At 41.3% G+C, this 19,151-nt stretch overlaps 1 protein-coding gene across 1 annotated transcript in view; it reads left to right on the forward strand.

The window, feature by feature from the left end:
- Window positions 1–19,151, forward strand: part of WDFY3 (WD repeat and FYVE domain containing 3) — a 274,276-nt gene that overhangs the window by 101,552 nt on the left and 153,573 nt on the right. The window contains 2 exon segments of the mRNA XM_021101795.1: window positions 4,637–4,760; window positions 17,366–17,475. Coding sequence (XP_020957454.1) covers window positions 4,637–4,760; window positions 17,366–17,475 — 234 coding nt within the window.

Consider the following 19,151-nt stretch of genomic DNA (forward strand, 5'->3'; position numbering starts at 1 on the left):
TAAGCGGTGGTGTAGGTCGCAGATGAGGCTCAGATCCTGCATTGCTGTGGCTGTGGTGTAGGCCAGCAGCTGCAGCTCCAATTAGACCTCTAGCCTGGGAACCTCCATATGTTGAGGGTTTGGCCCTAAAAAGCCAAGAAAAAAAAAAAGTGACGCTTCTAAAAAGTCAAAGCATGCTAATTCTCCTGTAGGTGAACCCTGTGCGAAGTTAGAGTGATAGGGTTCGGGCGACGTTTAATTGAGACAGTACAGCACCGAGTGTCGGAGAGCACAGCCTGGAAGCAGACAGACTGAGTTTTGCTTTACTGTCCACCACCTCCCAGTGTTCACCTTCCATAACCCTTAATTTCCTTACCTGTAAAATGGGGGTAATGTTTAGGATCTAATGAGATTTGAATGACAGTACATGTCAAGTATTTAAACACTGGTAGGCAGTGTGTAAACACTCATATAATATATAATAATTATTGCTTTTATTGTTTGCTGGAAGGCTTTTTATTCCTCAGTATGGTTTTTGTTAATCGGGGTTATGGATACCCTATGCCTATTATAGAAACATCCCTCTGAGTCGAATGTATTATCAACCGGTTCTCTTACTCAACTCTCCCTTTGACAGACGAGGAAACTATGATCCAGAAAATTTTGATCAAGATCCCTGAGGGAAAGGACGAGAATCCAAGCCTCCTGACTCACAGCTCTGGGCTCCATCCTATGTGGCATACATTTAAGTGCATGATTAAAGAATCGTCTCTTTCCTACTATTTGTAGGGAATATGTTCCTAATATTTTAATTTTTTTAAATTTTTACAGCCATACCTGTGGCATATGGAAGTTCCTGGGCCAGGGGCTGAATTGAAGTGGCAGCTGCAGGCCACGGCCCCGGCAACGTGGATCCCAGCCACATCTTCCACCTACACTGCAGCTTATGGCAACCGAATCCTTAACCCGGTGAGTGAGGCCCAGGATTGAACTCACATCCTCAAGGAGACAACTCTGGGTCCTTCACCTGCTGAGCCACAACGGAAACACCCTTACCTGATACTGTTAGACGGATTGTTGAAGTCAGTCCCAGAAAAATCTCTTTGCTTTGCTCCCTGACACAGCCAGTAATCTCACATGTCAGAACCCAGTTTCCGCCAACCTGCTCTGCTGCTGCTTCCTCCCGTTTGAAACACTCCAGCTCCATCACCTCTTGTTCCTCGCCTGCCCAGCCTCCCACCCGCACGGGGGTCTTAGTGTGGCTCTTCTCACTGCCCAGCGCCTTCTTTCCTCGGCTCTTTGAATCGTGCCCTTTGTTCATTATTTGGCGTCATCCTGCCATGTCATTGTTGTCTCAGAGTTTTCTGGGAGCTTTTTCCAACTCCAGGCTTCCCTTTCAGTTATGCTCTTTACTTCCTTTATAGCACATCATTATCCAATATCATTTATTTTTTTGTCTTTTTAGGGCCGTGCTCACAGCGTATGGACATTCCCAGGCTAGGGGTCCAGTCAGACCTGTAGCCTCCAGCCCACACCAGAGCCACAGCCACTAAGGATCCAAGCCATGACTGCAGCCTACACCACAGCTCACGCAACGCCGGATCCTTAAGCCACTGAGTGAAGCCAGGAATCGAACCTCTGCCCTCATGGATGCTAGTCAGATTCGTTTCTGCTGAGCCATGGTGTGAAATCCATGATTTTCATTTTTAAATTAACATTTGTCTCCAGTATCAATGTGCATTCTGTGAACACCGGAATCATATTTGCTTTATTTGTCTTTATATTCCCAATTCTTTATTCATCTTGTATTCATGACCCCAAATATTACCTGACGTATATAGGAGACCAATAAATATTTATAAGCGAATAAATGAAAGCAAATCAGTCAGCAGTGTTGGCTCACTAAAGACTTTCTATGTCAAAGAAGCAAGCATTCCTTTCAGATGAGCAAATCGGACGGAGTCCTTTGCTGTAACATTGCCTTCAGCTTGGTCAATTCAAGCAAGATATACCTTTTGAAAAAAATGTCCCTATGGAAATAAAGCCGTAAATATCAGGATTTGTATGAAAAGTTAGTTGCGTTAACACCCAGCATGAAAACTGCTTGAATAACCGTATGCTTATGCTGTCCAAGAAATGAGCTATTTGCTTTGTGAAGTTGTCTTACTCCTAGGAATAAAATAGTGCGTAATCATTCTTAGGAGCAAAATTGACATCAGCATATTCTGAATAACAGGAACACTTATCTACTTTAAATCTGAATCAGTTTGACAAAAGGCTTAATAATTTCCTAAGCAAAACAGACAGTTGTTTCAGGAACGGCTTCCTTAGGGAAAGGTAGGATGTGTTGAAGCACGTGGCATTGTTGGGTGACTCAGGTTCTAATCTGTCTCCAATTTGTTGGTTAAAGAAGATGGGTCTTAACTAGTGACACAGGTTAACTGTAAGCACATATTTATCACAATCTCAGCAGAAAAAAAGCAATCTGTTGAGCTTCTGAAAAGAACAGTTTATTTGTTCGTTGAGATAATTTAAAATCATTCCTGTGTCAAATTAACAAACAGACTTAGACCTGGACAAAAGTGTACCCTGTAGAATTGACTTACTGTTTGTTCAGCATGTTCAGTTCAGTTTTTTTGTTTGTTTGTTTGTTTTTTTCTTGGCGTGCCCATGGCACATGGAAGTTCCCAGGCCAGGCATCGAACCTGGCCGTAGCAGCAACCCAAGCCACTGCAGTGACAGTGCCGCATAAGAGAACTCTGCTTTTAGCGCAACTTAATGTAGTGGCTCTTAGTAGAATGTAAGAGACATTTCTATCGCAGGATATTCTAAGTTATATCCTTGTTTTAGGATCTTTGGAAGAAACTTTTTGTATTTTAGCATGAAGGATGGATTACTTCCTTAAACACGTGTTTTTCTTACCTGAGGACATTGTGAATCATGTCATTGACTAGGTTTTCTCTCCTGTATGTTTGAGCCAAATTCATGACTAAAATATGGCAAATGTACAGGTCTTTCTTCCACTCTATCTGCCTAACTTTATTTATTTTGTTGTTGTTGTTGTTGTTGTTGTTGTTGCTATTTCTTGGGCCGCTCCTGCAGCATATGGAGGTTCCCAGGCTAGGGGTCCAATCGGAGCTGTAGCCACCGGCCTACACCAGAGCCACAGCAACGTGGGATCCGAGCCGCGTCTGCAACCTACACCACAGCTCACGGCAACGCCGGATCGTTAACCCACTGAGCAAGGGCAGGGACCGAACCCGCAACCTCATGGTTCCTAGTCAGATTCGTTAACTACTGCGCCATGACGGGAACTCCTCTATCTGCCTAACTTTAGTTTTGTATTTGTTTGTTTTTCTTTTCTTTGTTGCACTTTGTGTATATTCTCATTTTACAGCTTGTCTTTCCTTCCATGCATGCTCCCTAAACATTTTCTAGAATTTGGTTGTGGGACAGGCAGCACATAAACGAACGACCGTATTTAGGGAACGTCCCTCTAAAAAGCAGGGTGCTAGCTTACCATGACGTGTCAGATGTTTCCTCTCTTTGTGGTGATATTTGAACTGATAATAAGAATACAAAATAGGGCCTAATGGGTGTTATTTTAGAGGAGTTTCCACAGTAGTTTTAGGAGACACAGAATTTCCTTTTAGTCACCAAGAACATTTTTTAAACAATATTGCAGGATGCATCCAGGTATATAGCTAATGTAATACTATTTATATTTCTATGACAGTCAACCTAGGTTTTATTTTCTTGTTCTTTCTCTCTCTTTCTCTCTCTCTCTTTTTTTTTTTTTTTGCTGTAAAAGGCCTCACCTACGGCATGTGGAAGTTCGCAGGCCAGGGATCAGAGCTACAGCTGCCGGCCTACACCACAGCCACAGCCACAGCCATGCAGGATCCAAGCTTCATCTGCAATCTATACCACAGCTCATGGCAACGCCGGATCCCCGACCCACTGAGTGAAGCCAGGGATTGAACCCACATCCTCATGGATACTAGTCGGATTCATTTCTGATGTGCCATGAAGGGAACGCCTTTCTTGTTCTCTTTGCTGTTGAACCCACACCGGTTTAAGAATTATTTATTCTAAAATTCATTTATTTTAGATTTTTGTGAAAACAAGTATATTTCATGACCTTCTCATTGATTTTCTTTATTCTGATCTTTCTCTAACAGTCTTGTTTTGGGAATAATTGTGGTTAGAATTTAGAAATTCTGGATCATGAGTTTAATGAATTCTGTGTTCAGCCTAGGACTAAGCAATAGATAAATCCCTGCTTTTTAACATCTAATGTGTCTTTTCATCATCAAAGGGACTTAACACTTTTCTCTAAATTCTTAATTTAGATTTCTTTGGGGAAACATTTTAAAGGTTTATTAATAAGATTGATTTAATTTTTACAGATAATTGGTCTTTGACTTTTAGATTGCATTTATTTAATTATTCATTCAGCAGACTATTCTGCATGTATAAGGAAATGTGGCTAGGTGTGACTTAGTGAAAGAATTGCATTTTAAACTTCTTCCGGTCCGAAGTAACCATGCAAATACACTTTTTTTACTTGATTTTCAAGTTATACCACGCTTTGAAAAGTACTAAACCGCAAAGTCGACAGCGGCGTTGTTAAAAGTGTTTTTCTTCTCATCCGCAGGTCTTTGGAAATGCTCCGCCAAATACAATGACAGAAAAATTTTCTGATCTTCTGCAGTTCACAACACAAGTCTCACGACTGATGGTGACAGAAATCCGAAGGCGAGCATCCAACAAATCCACAGGTATTTTTACAGGAACCAGCAATTTATTTGAATGGAGAGTTGGGCAGAAATGCTACTGACGTTGAACAGAGCCTGGACCCGCATCCAGGCTCATGGCTTTCCGCGCCAGCCCTCTTCCCCATCCCCGTTCTTACGGTCACAGGCCACAGTCTTCTCTGGTGTCAGCACCTTCTGCTGTCAGGTTGGGCAGCTCTAGTCAAGGCCACTTGCCTTGGGCCCCTGACATCCCTGCGTAACAGCTGTTTCCTTCCAAACAGAATCCAAATTCCTAGCGTGACAGTCAACACAGACTTCGGATTTGGAACTATATGTATCTGTACACACACGTACTTTTTGCCTGCCCTTTATTACTTCTTTATTATTTCCTTTTTCTATGTTTCAGTGAAACCGAGTCCCAAAATGTCTGCTCGTTTTTCTGCCCTTTACTTGTGATGCTTCACCCAGGAAGGAAACTCTTTCCCCATCTCAATACGTCTAAATCCTCTCAGTTTGGATTAAGTCACACATCCTAGATAGAATGTTTTTTGATTCCTTTCATCAAAGAAAAAAATTTTCTCCTCTTAACTACTCAGCCTCACAGATGGTTTGTGTTGTCTTAGACCGTAAACCGTTGACGAGTCTTTCTATAACCTAGTCTTTCCCACAGTGCTTTACACAGGAGGCCTTTTTAAAATGCTACCCAAACGACTATTCTTCTTCGTAATTAGCTAATTTGAACCTTCCTAAAGTATCATCCCTTTTCATCAAGATTAAAATAAGCTTTTTTGATTTTCATGACCGTTAGTCATGAAATTAGCAGTATGTTTGAGGGCTTTTACATTAATTTGTATCTTGTTGTTTTGGTTTTGTAATGATTGTTTGAGTGATACCTTTCTTATTGATTCATTGGACCAAGAAATCACTAACTTAAGTTTTGTTTCTCTTGTCGCTTTGGAAAATCACTTATCTCTTCCATTCATTAATTTATTATTTTTCCAATTGTAAAAGTAATACCTTTGTCATATAATCTTATTTATTATTTAGTTTTTAGTTTTAAAAATATTTAGGCACGTGGTTTTAAGGATCAAATAATTAAAAGGTTTATTAAAAACAGCATTTCCGGAGTTCCCATCGTGGCGCAGTGGTTAACGAATCCAGCTAGGAACCATGAGGTTGCGGGTTCGGTCCCTGCCCTTGCTCAGTGGGTTAACGATCTGGCGTTGCTGTGAGCTGTGGTGTAGGTTGCAGACACGGCTCGGATCCTGCATTGCTGTGGCTCTGGCATAGGCCAGTGGCTACAGCTCCGATTTGACCCCTAGCCTGGGAACCTCCATATGCCGTGGGAGCGGCCCAAAGAAATAGCAAAAAGACAAAAAAAAAAAAAAAACCCAGCATTTCCCAGCATTCCCATTGTGGCTCAGCAGAAATGAATCTCACTAGTATCCAGGAGGATGCAGGTTCAATCCCTGGCCTTGCTCAGTGGACTAAGGATCTGGCGTTGCCGTGAGCTGTGGTGTAGATTGCAGGTGTGGCTCAGATCCAGCGCATCTGTGGTTGTGGTGTAGGTCAGCAGCTGCAGCTCCGATTCGACCCCTACCCTGGGAACTTCCATGTGCTGCGGGGGTGGCTCTGAAAAGACAAAAAAAAAAAAAAAAGAAAAAGACAAAAAAACCCCAGCATTTCCCTTCCACCATCTGGGTTCATCCCCATTTTTCACTTTTTATCTCTCTCTCTTTTTTTTTTTTTTTTTTGGTGTTTATCTCTGTGTGCCTAGCTGATGTGGTTATAGTGTGTGCCCTTGATTTTTCATACATGGCATCTTCAGACCTCCCTCGACCAACAGAGAGACTTTACTCTCTTGAGCTCACCACTGCTGCTCCACAGATGTGCCCTTCTGTAGCCCCTGTATCACGCTGTCATCATTTGGTTAGATCAGTATTTATTATACTGTAATTGAAAACACTATATGAAGATAAGCCATACAGCGTTCTCTGGCTACTCTTCCTTCCTTGAAATCTTCTCCATCTCTCTCAGAATTAATAATTGCCTTTAAAAAAAAGACAAAAAAACTAGTTTTTTACATTTTCATCATACCTTCTTCCTGTACGCCTCTGTTTTTCTGAATCTTCCCTTCCTGTGTCTGAAGCCACCCGATATTCCTCCATCAGGTTCATCTTCTTGCAAATAGCTCTTCTTCCTGGCACACCTTCATCTGCAGTTGGTTGCGCTTGAGACCAGCTGGACAGCTGCCGTTTTTCCATCTTCGCTTGTGTTATCCTGGGATGCCTTTCCTGAATCTCACATCATTGTATTTTCTCAAACTAACTTGCTCCGTTCGGTAAAATATCTTTCCTTTTTTTTTTTTTGTTTTTGTCTTTTTGCCTTTTCTAGGGCCACACCCGAGGCGTATGGAGGTTCCCAGGCTAGGAGTTGAATCAGAGTTGCATCCACTAGCCACAGCCACAGCAACTCGGCATCCAAGCTGTGTCTGTGACCTACACCACAGCTCAAGGCAACGCCAGATCCTTAACCCACTGAGCAAGGCCCGGGATCGAAACTGCAACCTCATGGTTCCTAGTCTGATTCATTAACCACTGCGCCACAACGGGAACTCCTTTTCTCTCTCTTTTTTACTATCTTTTCCAGAAGCTTCCTGAGGAGGGATACAGGGGAGTTATCATTTTTGGTTTTTGGGTTTTGTTATTATTTTTAGAAATCCCTTGAGTGATGGCAGTTGTCATTGTGGCTCAGTGGGTTAAGGACCCAGCGTTGTCTCCGTGAGAATGCGGATTCAATCTCTGGCCTCACTTGGTGGGTTAAGGATCCACTGCTGTCGCCAGGTGTAGATCACAGATTCGGCTCAGATCCCGTGTTGCTGTGGTGCTGTGGCTATTGTGTGAGCTGGCAGCTGCAACTCCAGTTCAACTCCTAGCCCAGGAACTTCCTTATGCTTTGTGTGTGGCTGTGAAAAAAAGGAAAAAGAAATTCCTTTCTTTGACTTTTTGTTATGTAAATTAAGTTCCTGCCCCTTAAACCACAAAGGTGAGACATTTAGGCTGTCGAGCTTTCCAGTGGGACGGCTTAGAACAGACTCCATGTTGTACAGGATAACTTTATTCCAAAAGGGGACACGTATAAAACCAGGTTTCCATAAGAGAAGAGAAAGCACAGGTGCACCACCCTCATCATCTCCCAGAGAAGTGTGCTTGGCATGTTGCCCCCGCCCCCGAATGCACTCTTACGATGAAGAAACGCAAACTGTCTGCTCGTGATCTCAGCTCTTTGATTATTAGATCTGAGTTCTTATTGGATGTTTATGAAAGTTACTTAAGTACGCCTGCTGTTGGAGTTCCTGTCGTGGCTCAGCAGTTAACAAACCCGGCTAGCATCCATGAGGATGTGGGTTCGATCCCTGGCCTTGCTCTGTGGGTTAAGGATCCAGCATTTCAGTGAGTTGTGGTGTAGGTCACAGACGGCTCAGATCTGGTGTTGCTGTGGCTGTGGCATAGGCCGGCAGCTACAGCTCCGATTCGACCCCTAGCCTGGGAACCTTCTATGCTGCTGTAAGGCCCTAAAAAGACAAAAAAAAAAAAAAAAGGAATGTGCGCTCTTTAGTTCCAGAGATTTAAAGTTAAGGTCCAAGGGAAGTTACCAGCCCTCCTTCCAGGGAGTGGGAGCTGTAGGTGTCCTAGGACTTTGAACTTGGGGCAGCACTTCTAGGGACAGAGTCTGTGGGCATCCTAGCTCGTCCTTGTCCAGGCAGCGCAGGGTGAGCGCTCAGGGCCGTCGTGGAGAATCTCACTGCCTGCTCTGCATCTATCCTGTGTTCGGTGGGTGTCAGATTCTGGATTGGAAATCATTCTATCTCAGAATTCAGAAACAATTTTCCCATCATATTCTAGAGTAATGTATTACTGTTGAGAAATCTGCAGCTACCTAGGTTCTTGCTTCTTTCCCTGTGTCCTTTGTTTGTTTTGTTTTGTTAGTAGAGGCATTTAAAATTCTCTCCTTGGCCTTGCTGTTCTAAAATTTCATGATAAATACGCTTTAAAGGGGACCTATTTTTATACATTATACCAAGTACTCATTGGACCTGTTTAGTCTAGGAGTTCATATCCTTTAATTTTGAGAAAATTTTATGAACTGTTTATATATAATATCCTCCCCCTGTTTCCTCTTCCTCCTCAAATGTGGCTCTTAAGACTGTCCCTCTCGTTTTCCTATCTTTCCTCTCTGTTGTCTTTCTTGTTTTAAACTCTGCGTGCTGAGAGAGCCCTTCAGTTTTACCATTATCCCTTCTGTTTTTTTTATTTGCATTATAATTTTAATTTGTAAGAGTTCTTTTTTTTTTTTATGGCTTGTCTTAACTTTCTGAAGTTGTTTTTGTTTGTTTTCGTTTTTTCATTTTCCCCCGCTCTCAGATCTTTACCTCCCTAAGACGTTGGTTTCTTTCAGGTTGTCTCATTTGTTAAGTTGTTGTTGTGTCTGTCTTCTACGCGAGCGAATGTCCCCAGTGTCCCAACCTCTGCTGCTATGTAAGAACAGAACCTCGGGAAGCTGCTGGGTGGCTGTGTCGTTGTGGCTGGAGCTTGCGGCCCAGGGTCATCTCGCTGGCCACTCTGTTGCCCATATTTCCTTGAACTAGATGGAGTGCCACAGAAGAACGGCTGGTCTTCGCTTGGCAGCACCTTTTAGAAGCCAAGTAGGAGAAGGGTCTGAGGACCCTCCGCATTTAGTGTGTGAACTTCTGCTTTATCTTCACGCCGAGCCCGCAGCTGTGCCTGGTGTGTTGTCATTGTCCCCCCTCCACCCCCATCCGAATCTCTCTCTTCTGTTTTAGAGACCACACCTCCCGTCTAGTAGCCACATAGAAGTGGGCATCTGAGGGTCTAGCTGGTCTTACATGTGCTTCACCGGTCCTTCTGTGTCCGGTCCCACAGGTACGTCTGCTTCCAGAGGAACCAAGGGCCATGGCTTCCTGCGCCTCCTGGAGAGTTTATTGTAGTTTGTTGCTTTTCCACTTTTCCTTGCGGTGCTTTAAATTAATATTCTAGAGTCCGCTAAATCAGTGACCACTAACTTCTCTGCTGTTTTCGTATCCAAAATGTTGTTGCGTTCACCTTGCCTATTTTCTTTGTTCTTATGGGTTTATGCTTTTTTAAAAACCCTTTTAAACAACAGTGTTAGTGGGTGTATTAGTCTGCTTCGGCTGCCATGACAAAATACCATGGGCCAGTGGCTTAAACTATAGAAATTTTCCTTCACAGTTCTGGAGGCTGAAAGTCCAGGATCAGGGTGCCAGCACGATTGGTTTCTGGTGAACTCTCTCTTCCTTGCTTGCAGACGGCGCCTTCTCAATGGGGCCTCAACTAGAGGAGAGAAAGAGAGCTCTCTGGTGTTTTATACAGGCATTCATCCCACATGAGGGCCCCACGACATAACCTTGTCCAAACCCAATTACCTCCCAAGGGCTCCATCTCCACATACCAACATATTAGAGGTTAAAGCTTCAAATATGAATTCTGGGGAGGCACATCTCATTTTGCAGCAGTGAGATTTCAGGAGAGAGACAAGATCAATGCATGTGTTCAGCCTCCATATTTTTTTTCTTTTTTTCTTTTTGGAGCTGCACCCATGGCATATGGAGGCTCCCAGGCTAGGGGTTGAATCGGAGCTGTAGCCATCAGCCTTCACCACAGCCACAGCAACATGGTAGCCAGGCCGTGTCTGCAACCTTTACCACAGCTCACAGCAATGCCGGATCCTTAATCCACCGAGCGAGGCCAGGGATCGAACCTGCATCCTCATGGACGCCAGTCAGATTCATTTCCGCTGAGCCACGACGGGAACTCCAGCCTCCATCTTTAATGGGGGCCCGTCATGGAGTCTTTGGAGTGGCAGCTGTTAAAGAATTTTTCGATTGAGTACAAAATCTCTTAATCAGAAGCAGTATCAACTGATGTTTGGATTTTAAAGAGAGATGTTTTTAAAGTTTTGATTATATTTTCAGTATGAAGCAAGTCCAGTGAAAGGTAGTTAAAATAGTTTAACCATCGTTTCCCTTCTCCACTCAAAACGGGATTGCATCCTTTTTATCTATATTGATTTCACTTTCATCTTAAATGGTCGTCTTCTGTGCTTTATGCCTTGTAGGTGGTGTGAAGGGAGAGTTCTTTGTCACGTGCGGACTCCTGGCATTGCATTTTCTTCTTGAGTGATATCTCTAGATTAAAAAAAAAAAAAATTCCAAATCTCATTTGTAGTCTCCTCTTTGTTGCTGTCTTTATGAATACCAAATCTGCATGTCGTAGAAAAACATTTTTCTACATTGGAGCTTTGTTTTCTAAAATATCTTCACAATTTCATATCCATAGGACAATTTTTGAGGAATAATGAGAAGTATCTTAAATGGAGACGGTGTCTCATGGTTAATTACAGCAGGAGTAGTTACACGGTTCATTTTGTTTTGTGTTGAAGTTTCTGTCTTGAAATAATCCTGGAGTCACAGGAAGCTGCAGCCCTGTGCCTAGATCCCCTTGTGCCCTTCCTGGATCCACCGTCCTCCATTGATGACACCTTGTCTGCCAGGTATTTTAGGGACATTGTCTCACATCATACGATTCCATGTAAGTTTTGGTTTCACATTTTTGAAATTCATTAACTTCAGAATCCAGTGAGATTCAGTTCAACTTGTGTAGGTTTTACCTGCACAAGAGAAACCTTTTCCAGTCACCCTGCCTCAAATAGATCTTTATCCTCTATCTCCACTTGATAGAATTTTATCCTCTAACCCCAGTTTGTATTTATTCAGTCACCTTAAATACTGTCTTTAGAGCTTTGTCATCTTCTGAAAGTATCTTGTTTATTTACTTATTTAATTTTATTGTCTGTCGTGTTCACCCCTGTCTCACCCAAAGGAATGCCTGTCTCAGACTAGGAGCTCAGTAATTTTTTTTTCTTACTGATTTTGACATAGGATCTCTCTGTCTCCTCAACCCCCTCTTCCCCCCATAATGCTTCGAGAATTGGAAGAATGTTAGAAAAGCCACATTCTTGGTGTTGAAGAGAAAAAAGTATGGTTTTAGAGCATCTCCTCAGCCAGGCCTTCAAGAACTCTGGCTTTTGGCATCCTGTTCTCTCATTATTAGTCTTGAATATTGGAAATTTCTTTTAATTAATGTTTTTATGAAAAGTACTTCATGGTACTTCATGGAGGTTTTTTTTTTTTTTTTGGTTTGCTTTTGTTTTTTTTACCGTGTCCACATCACGCAAAACTGCCAAGCCAGGGATCAAACCTGGGACACAGTAGTGACAACACTGCATCCTCTTTAACCACTAGGCTACCAGGAAACTCCTCTTGGCGATTTTTTGTATCTTTTGATTTTCCTAGTAAAAAATTCTAGATTTTGAGGATCTAGGTACATCCTGAATCATCTTTCTTCTTGCATGATTGCATTCTGATTTTCTGATTGATCAGCTGATTTTCGTTGTGATAAAAACACATAATGTGAGAGCTGCTCTCTTAACAAATTTTTGTGTGTACAGTAAATTGTAAGTACAGTGTTGTACAGCGGGTCTCTAGAACTTTTTCATTTTGCTTAACTGTAACTTCACACACATTTATTAACAGCTAACCATTTCTTCATCGTCCCAGCCCTTGGCAACCACTATTCTACTTTGTGCTTCTATGAGTCTGGCTGCTTTCGATACGTCACATTACCTTTTTTTTTTTTTTTTTGTCTTTTGAGGGCTGCACCCGTGGCATATGGAAGTTCCCAGGCTAGGGGTCAAATCAGAGCTACAGCTGCCAGCCTACACCATAGCCACAGCAATGCCAGATCCGAGCCGCGTCTTTGACCTACACCACAGTCATGGTAACGCCGAATCTTTAACCCACTGAGCAAGGCCAGGGATCAAACCCGCAACCTCATGGTTTCTGGTCAGATTCGTTTCTGCTGGGCCACCACCGGAACTCCTGACGTTACCTTTTTTACAGGAAGTTATCACTGAAAGTAATTTGTTATAATTTATATGGACATAATTTTTCTGCTCCCCCCAAAAAACATGTGGAATGAGCTCTCTATCTGTTATTCATTTGAAAATTGGCTTTGTTGCACATCAGAGCAAGATAAGTTTTCCAGGATTCCTCTGAATTTGGTGTGAAGAACTTGTTAACTTGTTTGTTACCTAATCACCAGTCACCCATTAAGTCTTTTACCAGATCTCTTCTGATATGTAGTGTAGACACCTCAGTAGGAAATGAGGAAGCCCCCTTATCTGCAGTTCTATTGTTTAAATCTATCCACCAGTAGTTAATAAAAATAGGAAGTTTTAGGTAGACCAACATGCCGAATGAGTACAGGCACTGATTGGTAACACCTTAGCTCTGTCTCCCTTCATTCTGTTTTGGTTCTTGCCTCCGGTGGTTTTGTTAAAATTACGTAGTGACTCTCAGCTAATTTGAGAAAATATGTAATTTCCTGGCCATATTGTGTGCAGGATATGGCGTAAGCCTGTTCTCCATCTCGTCTAGTTATTTGTTAAGTTCAGCCATGCACTGTGCATTCTAAGGGCACGTGGTTGATTCACGTCATTGAAACAGAAAATTCCCACCTGTGTAAAAATAGTACCTTCGGTTTATTATTAATGACTTTGCTGCATGCTCATTGCCACTGCTAAGCCCAGTGGTGCAATCCCCACTGGGCAGCGGCCCGTGCTGGAGAAGCCAGGTGATGCTGGCCTCAGCTGGCATCGCGTGCAGCATCTTGTGGCGGGATTAGCATAACAGAGTGCATCCCCAATTAGACAACCCAGCCTTTTTTTTTAAACAGAAAAACAGTGTGCCCCGGTGTCCTCCAAGGATTTCAAAGCCACAACACCTTCAGGTAATTTCATTCCCAAGGTGTGGTTATGTAGTATCAAGTGGAAAGAAGCATGGAAGCTTTGAGTTCTAATACTGTGTTTTTGACTAACGTAGAAGTAATTTGTTTGGGGAGAGGGGAATGGGAAAGAGTATTTAGGGCATGTTTTCTTCATTAATAAGTGTAATAGTACTACTGATACGTCTCACATTATTCTGAAGCATAAGTTTGAAAGTGGCTGCGCATTAAATGGACTTTTGCCAAAGAAAAATTGTTGTGTTACACTTACTAACAGGTTTTGTGTTTTGGTTGTTTGAATGTTGCCTAACTGAATTTACTTGTACTCTTACAGTGGAGACGGGGAACTTACATTTCTTTTAAAACTGTCCACATTCTGTTCTTATTTAATATCTAATAACAAGCTCTACTAACTCTGTATCTATATTTTTTTAGCCTAATTATATGTATCGAACTGCAGCATGAAAACTAAAGCTTAAATGAAATGATTAGCAACTCTTGAGATGGGCTAATATTAATATGTTCCTTTCATTAACTCTTATAATCTTAAGTCATCGTTTAAATTTATGTTTGTTAAAAAATCAGTGACAATAAAAAATCGTAATGCAAGTTTTTATTGACCAGGAGTGTTTTTCTTTTAAAGTTTTAAGAAATTCTGTGGTTATTCAGATTTAATTTAAAATTACATTCTAGTCTCTGCAGTTTTTTTTTAAATGGCAGTAAATGTTATGTACTTGTATTATGAGCTTCTTGACTCCATTTAAAATAAAAGACGGGCCAGAGTTCCCATGGTGGCGCAGTGGAAAACGAATCTGACTAGTAGCCATGAGGACGCGGGTTCGATCCCTGGCCTCCCTCCATGGGTAGGTGATCTGGCATTGCCCTGAGCTGTGGTGCAGGTCGAAGATGCTGCTCGGATCCAGCGCTTCCGTGGCTGTGGTGTAGGCCGGCAGCTGTAGTTCCAATTCGACCCCTAGCCTGGGAACTTCCATATGCCACAGGTGCAGCCCTGAAAAAGCAAAAAAAAAAAAAAGATGTTTTGTATGGCAGCATACAGAAGGTAGTAGGTGAAAATGAAACAGTTTTTCTGAATAGATTCATTTTGTATTGTACATTATTACTCCTGTAACTGAAGTCACCTTCTTCTCAAACAGAGGAGTTAATTATTCAGTTGGGAAAAAATTGTTGAAGGGACACTGTAAATAAATAATTATACTGTCTTGATCCTTTTCAAGGTTTATTTTCACATGTATTATCTCAATTAGCTCAGCAGCCTACTGAACTGTTGCACTGTTTATTAACAAATGGAATATTTCAAAAATACAGTGTCTTTTCTCACCTCGAGGAATATCTTAATGTTCCCTGTCAGCTAAAACAGAAGAGACCACACACTCAGATAAATGCCATTGATTGTATAACCAGAACTGTTTCAAACTAAGAGTACGTTTTTGGTGCTTTGCTTCTCAAAATAAGCATGACATTCATTGTTCATAACTGACAGTTTATTCATTGTCCAATCTTCTTTAAAAGTTAATAATGTTAAGTAATAGGGGTAATATCCAGAGTCACTCAAAATATGTCTTTTCTATATGTTTATAGATTCTGTACCAGGAAGATAACTTTATTTCTTTTATGAAGTAGATGTAGTTCTTAAATCTTTTTCCCCCTCTGTGAAAGGCGTAGGAGATACTGACTAGTTAATTTACCAGTCGGTGTTTCGGGGTTTTTTTTTTTAAATCAAGTAGAACTTTATTACATTGGTTTAATTGTCAAATAAACCAATTTGAAGACTGTACGTATTGTTTTTCAAGATGTTAAGAAATTGAAAATGCACAACTGAAAACCAAAGTTGCGTAGTTATGAAGAAGCCTAGGAAACGAAAGCATAGCATGTCAGCCTTTGATTGAAAATTTAGCCAACTGGGCAGGAGCTGTCTTGCTTACATGAGCATTAAATTCCTATCAATAGCTCATGTTAGATAGCAAATGCAGGTTATTTTTTACCAATGATCTTAAACCGTGATTGCTAAAAAATGGTTTCTCAGTGGTATTATTTTATTTATTTTTTCCTTCCTCTATTTAATCAGCTTTAAGCATTGCTTTCTTTATATGACTCCCTTTTAAACGCTCAAGGATCTCTGTTATCCGTAATAAATCCAGACCATCTGATGTTCAGGAGAAGCTGAGTTCAGCGTGTCCTCCTTTGATCTCCCTGGGTTGATTTATTCATTCATGTAACAGGTGTTTAGTAAGCATCCACTTAGTGCCAGTGATGTGCCCCACACGGAACAAGGCGGACAAGGAGTCTGCTCCCAGGGTGTTTATTTTCTAGAGGGGTTTGCGAGAGTATAAATCCCGGAGGATATGAGTACAGTCATTTCAGCACTTACAAGATACTGCGTATATTGACTTCTCTCTTTTCCAGTAAAAATTTTTTATCATTATCTTAATCTCTAATCGGCTAGACAGTCTGGATTTGAATAGAAGTCCCATGCCTGTCTCTAGGCAAATGACTTACCCTCTCTGTTTCTCAATTTATGTCGGTGGCGTAAGGCTAGAAACTAAGTCATAGAGCTCTTAGAAAGATTAAATGAGTTACGTCTACCAGTACTTACAGCAGCATTTGTTATACAGCTAAGGTTCAGTAAAAATAAGCTATATCTCAAATGTTGGTCTCATTAAAATGTTCCTTCAAATGGAAGTTTATAAAGATGAAACATGCCCCGCACAGCATCATTCACTTGCTGAACACAACACTTTTATCTTGATTGTTTTAGACGGAAGAAAAAAGTACCTCTATAAGTTACTAAATTGTATTGGTTCTACATCCTGCATTAAGTGTCTGTTGGTAACATAACGTGTTTGTTTAAGGTGAACAGATTGGGCTTATTTTCTGACTTTAATTCATCTCCTGTATCAATATAAAAGTTGATGAACTCTGTGCTGATAGAATTAAGTGCGTGGTTAAGGATTTCTCCATTTTCCCTTATCTTTAAAAACATAATCAATTAAAATGCCTTTCAAAGTTTCAGAGATACTGACTTCTCGGAGTGACTCTCCCTGTTTCCCCTTTCCTAACGTCAGCTGCTCATGGTCCCCCCCCCCCATGTTGTCACTGAGCCAACCTCCTCATTTGTTCCCCCAGCAGTCTCTTTGCCCCTACAGTTTGTCATGCACGTCACTCTAAGTTAGTAGTCTTAAAAATAATCCTTTCATTCTCTCCTTTGCTCAAGAAACTGCATTTGCTTCTTCTTGCCCAAAGAGTCAAATACAGGTGCCCTTAGCTTACTTTCCTTCATAACCAGGCATTTTTTTTTAAATCATCCCCATTGATATATTAGACTCTAATTCTCAACATCAGCTCTTCCAGACTATGAGCCCTGTGTTGTTACAGTTCTCATCTTGATCTGTATGTACATATTGAGCTCATTCCTCTAGCCATGCTTTTTTAAATACAGTATATTCTTAATCGCTCTGTTTCCCTGCCTCCCACGTTGTAGACAGACATATACTTGTTTTCCAGGCAGGTTTAGCTTCAGTTTCCCCTCTTCCAGAACTCTTTTTTGACTAGTTTATGACATGCCTTTTCCTGAGATATGTAGGTTGGCTTTTGCATTTCTGTGCTGATATGATGATATATATATCTATATATAGATAATAGATAGATAGAGATCTCACTAAATTATTGCTTTCTTGAATTTTTGTATGTGATTTCTTTCCTCCTGATAACTTGCCTCTGATTTTGTAGAGGCTGCAAGTCGGGCCATCGTCCAGTTCTTGGAAATCCATCAGAGTGAAGAAGCCAGTAGAGGGTGGATGCTTCTGACAACAATTAACTTGTTAGCATCTTCTGGTCAGGTGAGTCCTTGGTTTTCATTTGTGAAACTTCTCTTATTTTAATCCTCTTGGGATTTCGTGAAGTTAAATGTATTATCATATCCAAAGAAGATTTTATGATAAACACCATATTCTTCTAATTCTTCTTAAACATTATTTCATGCCTATCACAACACCTCTGTCAGGAGGTTGGTGTTTCCACTTTACACACGAGGAAATGCCTAACTTGCAACAGTTTTTCATCTTTTTCACACCGTAATGCACATAGAGCATAGTTTCTTTGTAGGGCATGCTGGGCAAAATGATGGGCTGCCTGTGGCTAGAGGAATGTGGCCCAGGAACTGGCCCAGCACTTCTGAGCCCTTGTTAGGGAAACTTTGGCCTAGAAAAATGATCTAAGATTTATCTAAGGCCATTTAGCTAATACAGAGTGAACGGCGTGGATGGAGTCCTCCTGTGGCCTGGCAGATTCTGGTTCTGGTGCTGTCACTGCTCTGGCGCAGGTTCCATCCCTGGCTGGGAATTTCTGAGTGCTGTGGCCAAAAAAAAAAGGGGGGGGAATAAATGACATGGACAAATACTTGAGAATTGTTCTAATTTTTATGGAAAATAAGGAAATATTGTCATTTTCAGAATAATATATATTACCTTCCTACATGACTTATTCTGGAGATTGCTTTTTTCCCCCTTTAAATCAGCTTTAAGCATGTGTCATGTAACATATTGCATGTGGTCACTCCTGGGCTATTTGAATACCTGATTTTTGACCTGTGATGTTTTGGGAATGAAGAAAATTTATTCAACCTTCTAAAATCCAGAGGAGAATTACCTATCAAAGTCCATACCAGTCTTGAGAATGGCTATTGTGTAAATTATAATGGGCTTTCACACACCTCACAGAATTTACAAAGGTAACTGTGACGCCCATCGTACTACCAGACAGGCCACTGCAGATACAATGTATGTTTCTCCTGATACCAATTACTACCCAAAGTAAACAGCACTTGAAACTTTTTTCTTTAGAATGGCCTTTTTAATTTTTTTGCTTTTGTTTGTTTGTTTTTTAAATCAGAGGAGAGGGAGTTCCTGTTGTGGCTTAGCAGGTCAAGAATCCGACTAGTATCCATGAGGATGTGGGTTCGATCCCTGGCCTTCCTCAGTGGGTCAGGGATTCAACGTTGCTGTGAGCTGAGATGTAGGTCCCAGACACAGCTTGGATCTGGCATTGCTGTGGCTGTGGTGTAGACTGGCAGCTGCAGCTCCGATTTGACCCCTTAGCCTGGGAACTTGTATATGCTGCAAGTGCGGCCCTAAAAAAAGGGGGGGGGGGAGAAAAGGTATAAATAAATAAATCAGAGAAGAAATCAGACCAACTTGATTTACCTGGGACTCTCTAAGTTTTAGCATTTCCACCTCCCAGAAATGCCCTAGTTCTGGCACATAAGGATGTTTATTCACCCCAAGTATTGAGTAACTTTCACATAAGAGTCCTAAATTGGACCACTGTTTTCAGATATCTGTGATCACATCAGGTGACTATCTAAATACCATTCCGCCTGCTGCTGCTCGTAGCTATAAACGCCCACAATGGTACCAAAATTTGGTTTGGTTTAGAGTAACATGTAAACAATAATGTTTGATTGGAATATTTCTGTTTTATTCATATTTTCTGTAGAAGCGCTTTTTCTTTCTCAATT

The sequence above is a fragment of the Sus scrofa genome, chromosome 8 (assembly GCF_000003025.6).
Source record: "Sus scrofa isolate TJ Tabasco breed Duroc chromosome 8, Sscrofa11.1, whole genome shotgun sequence".
NCBI lineage: Eukaryota > Metazoa > Chordata > Mammalia > Artiodactyla > Suidae > Sus > Sus scrofa.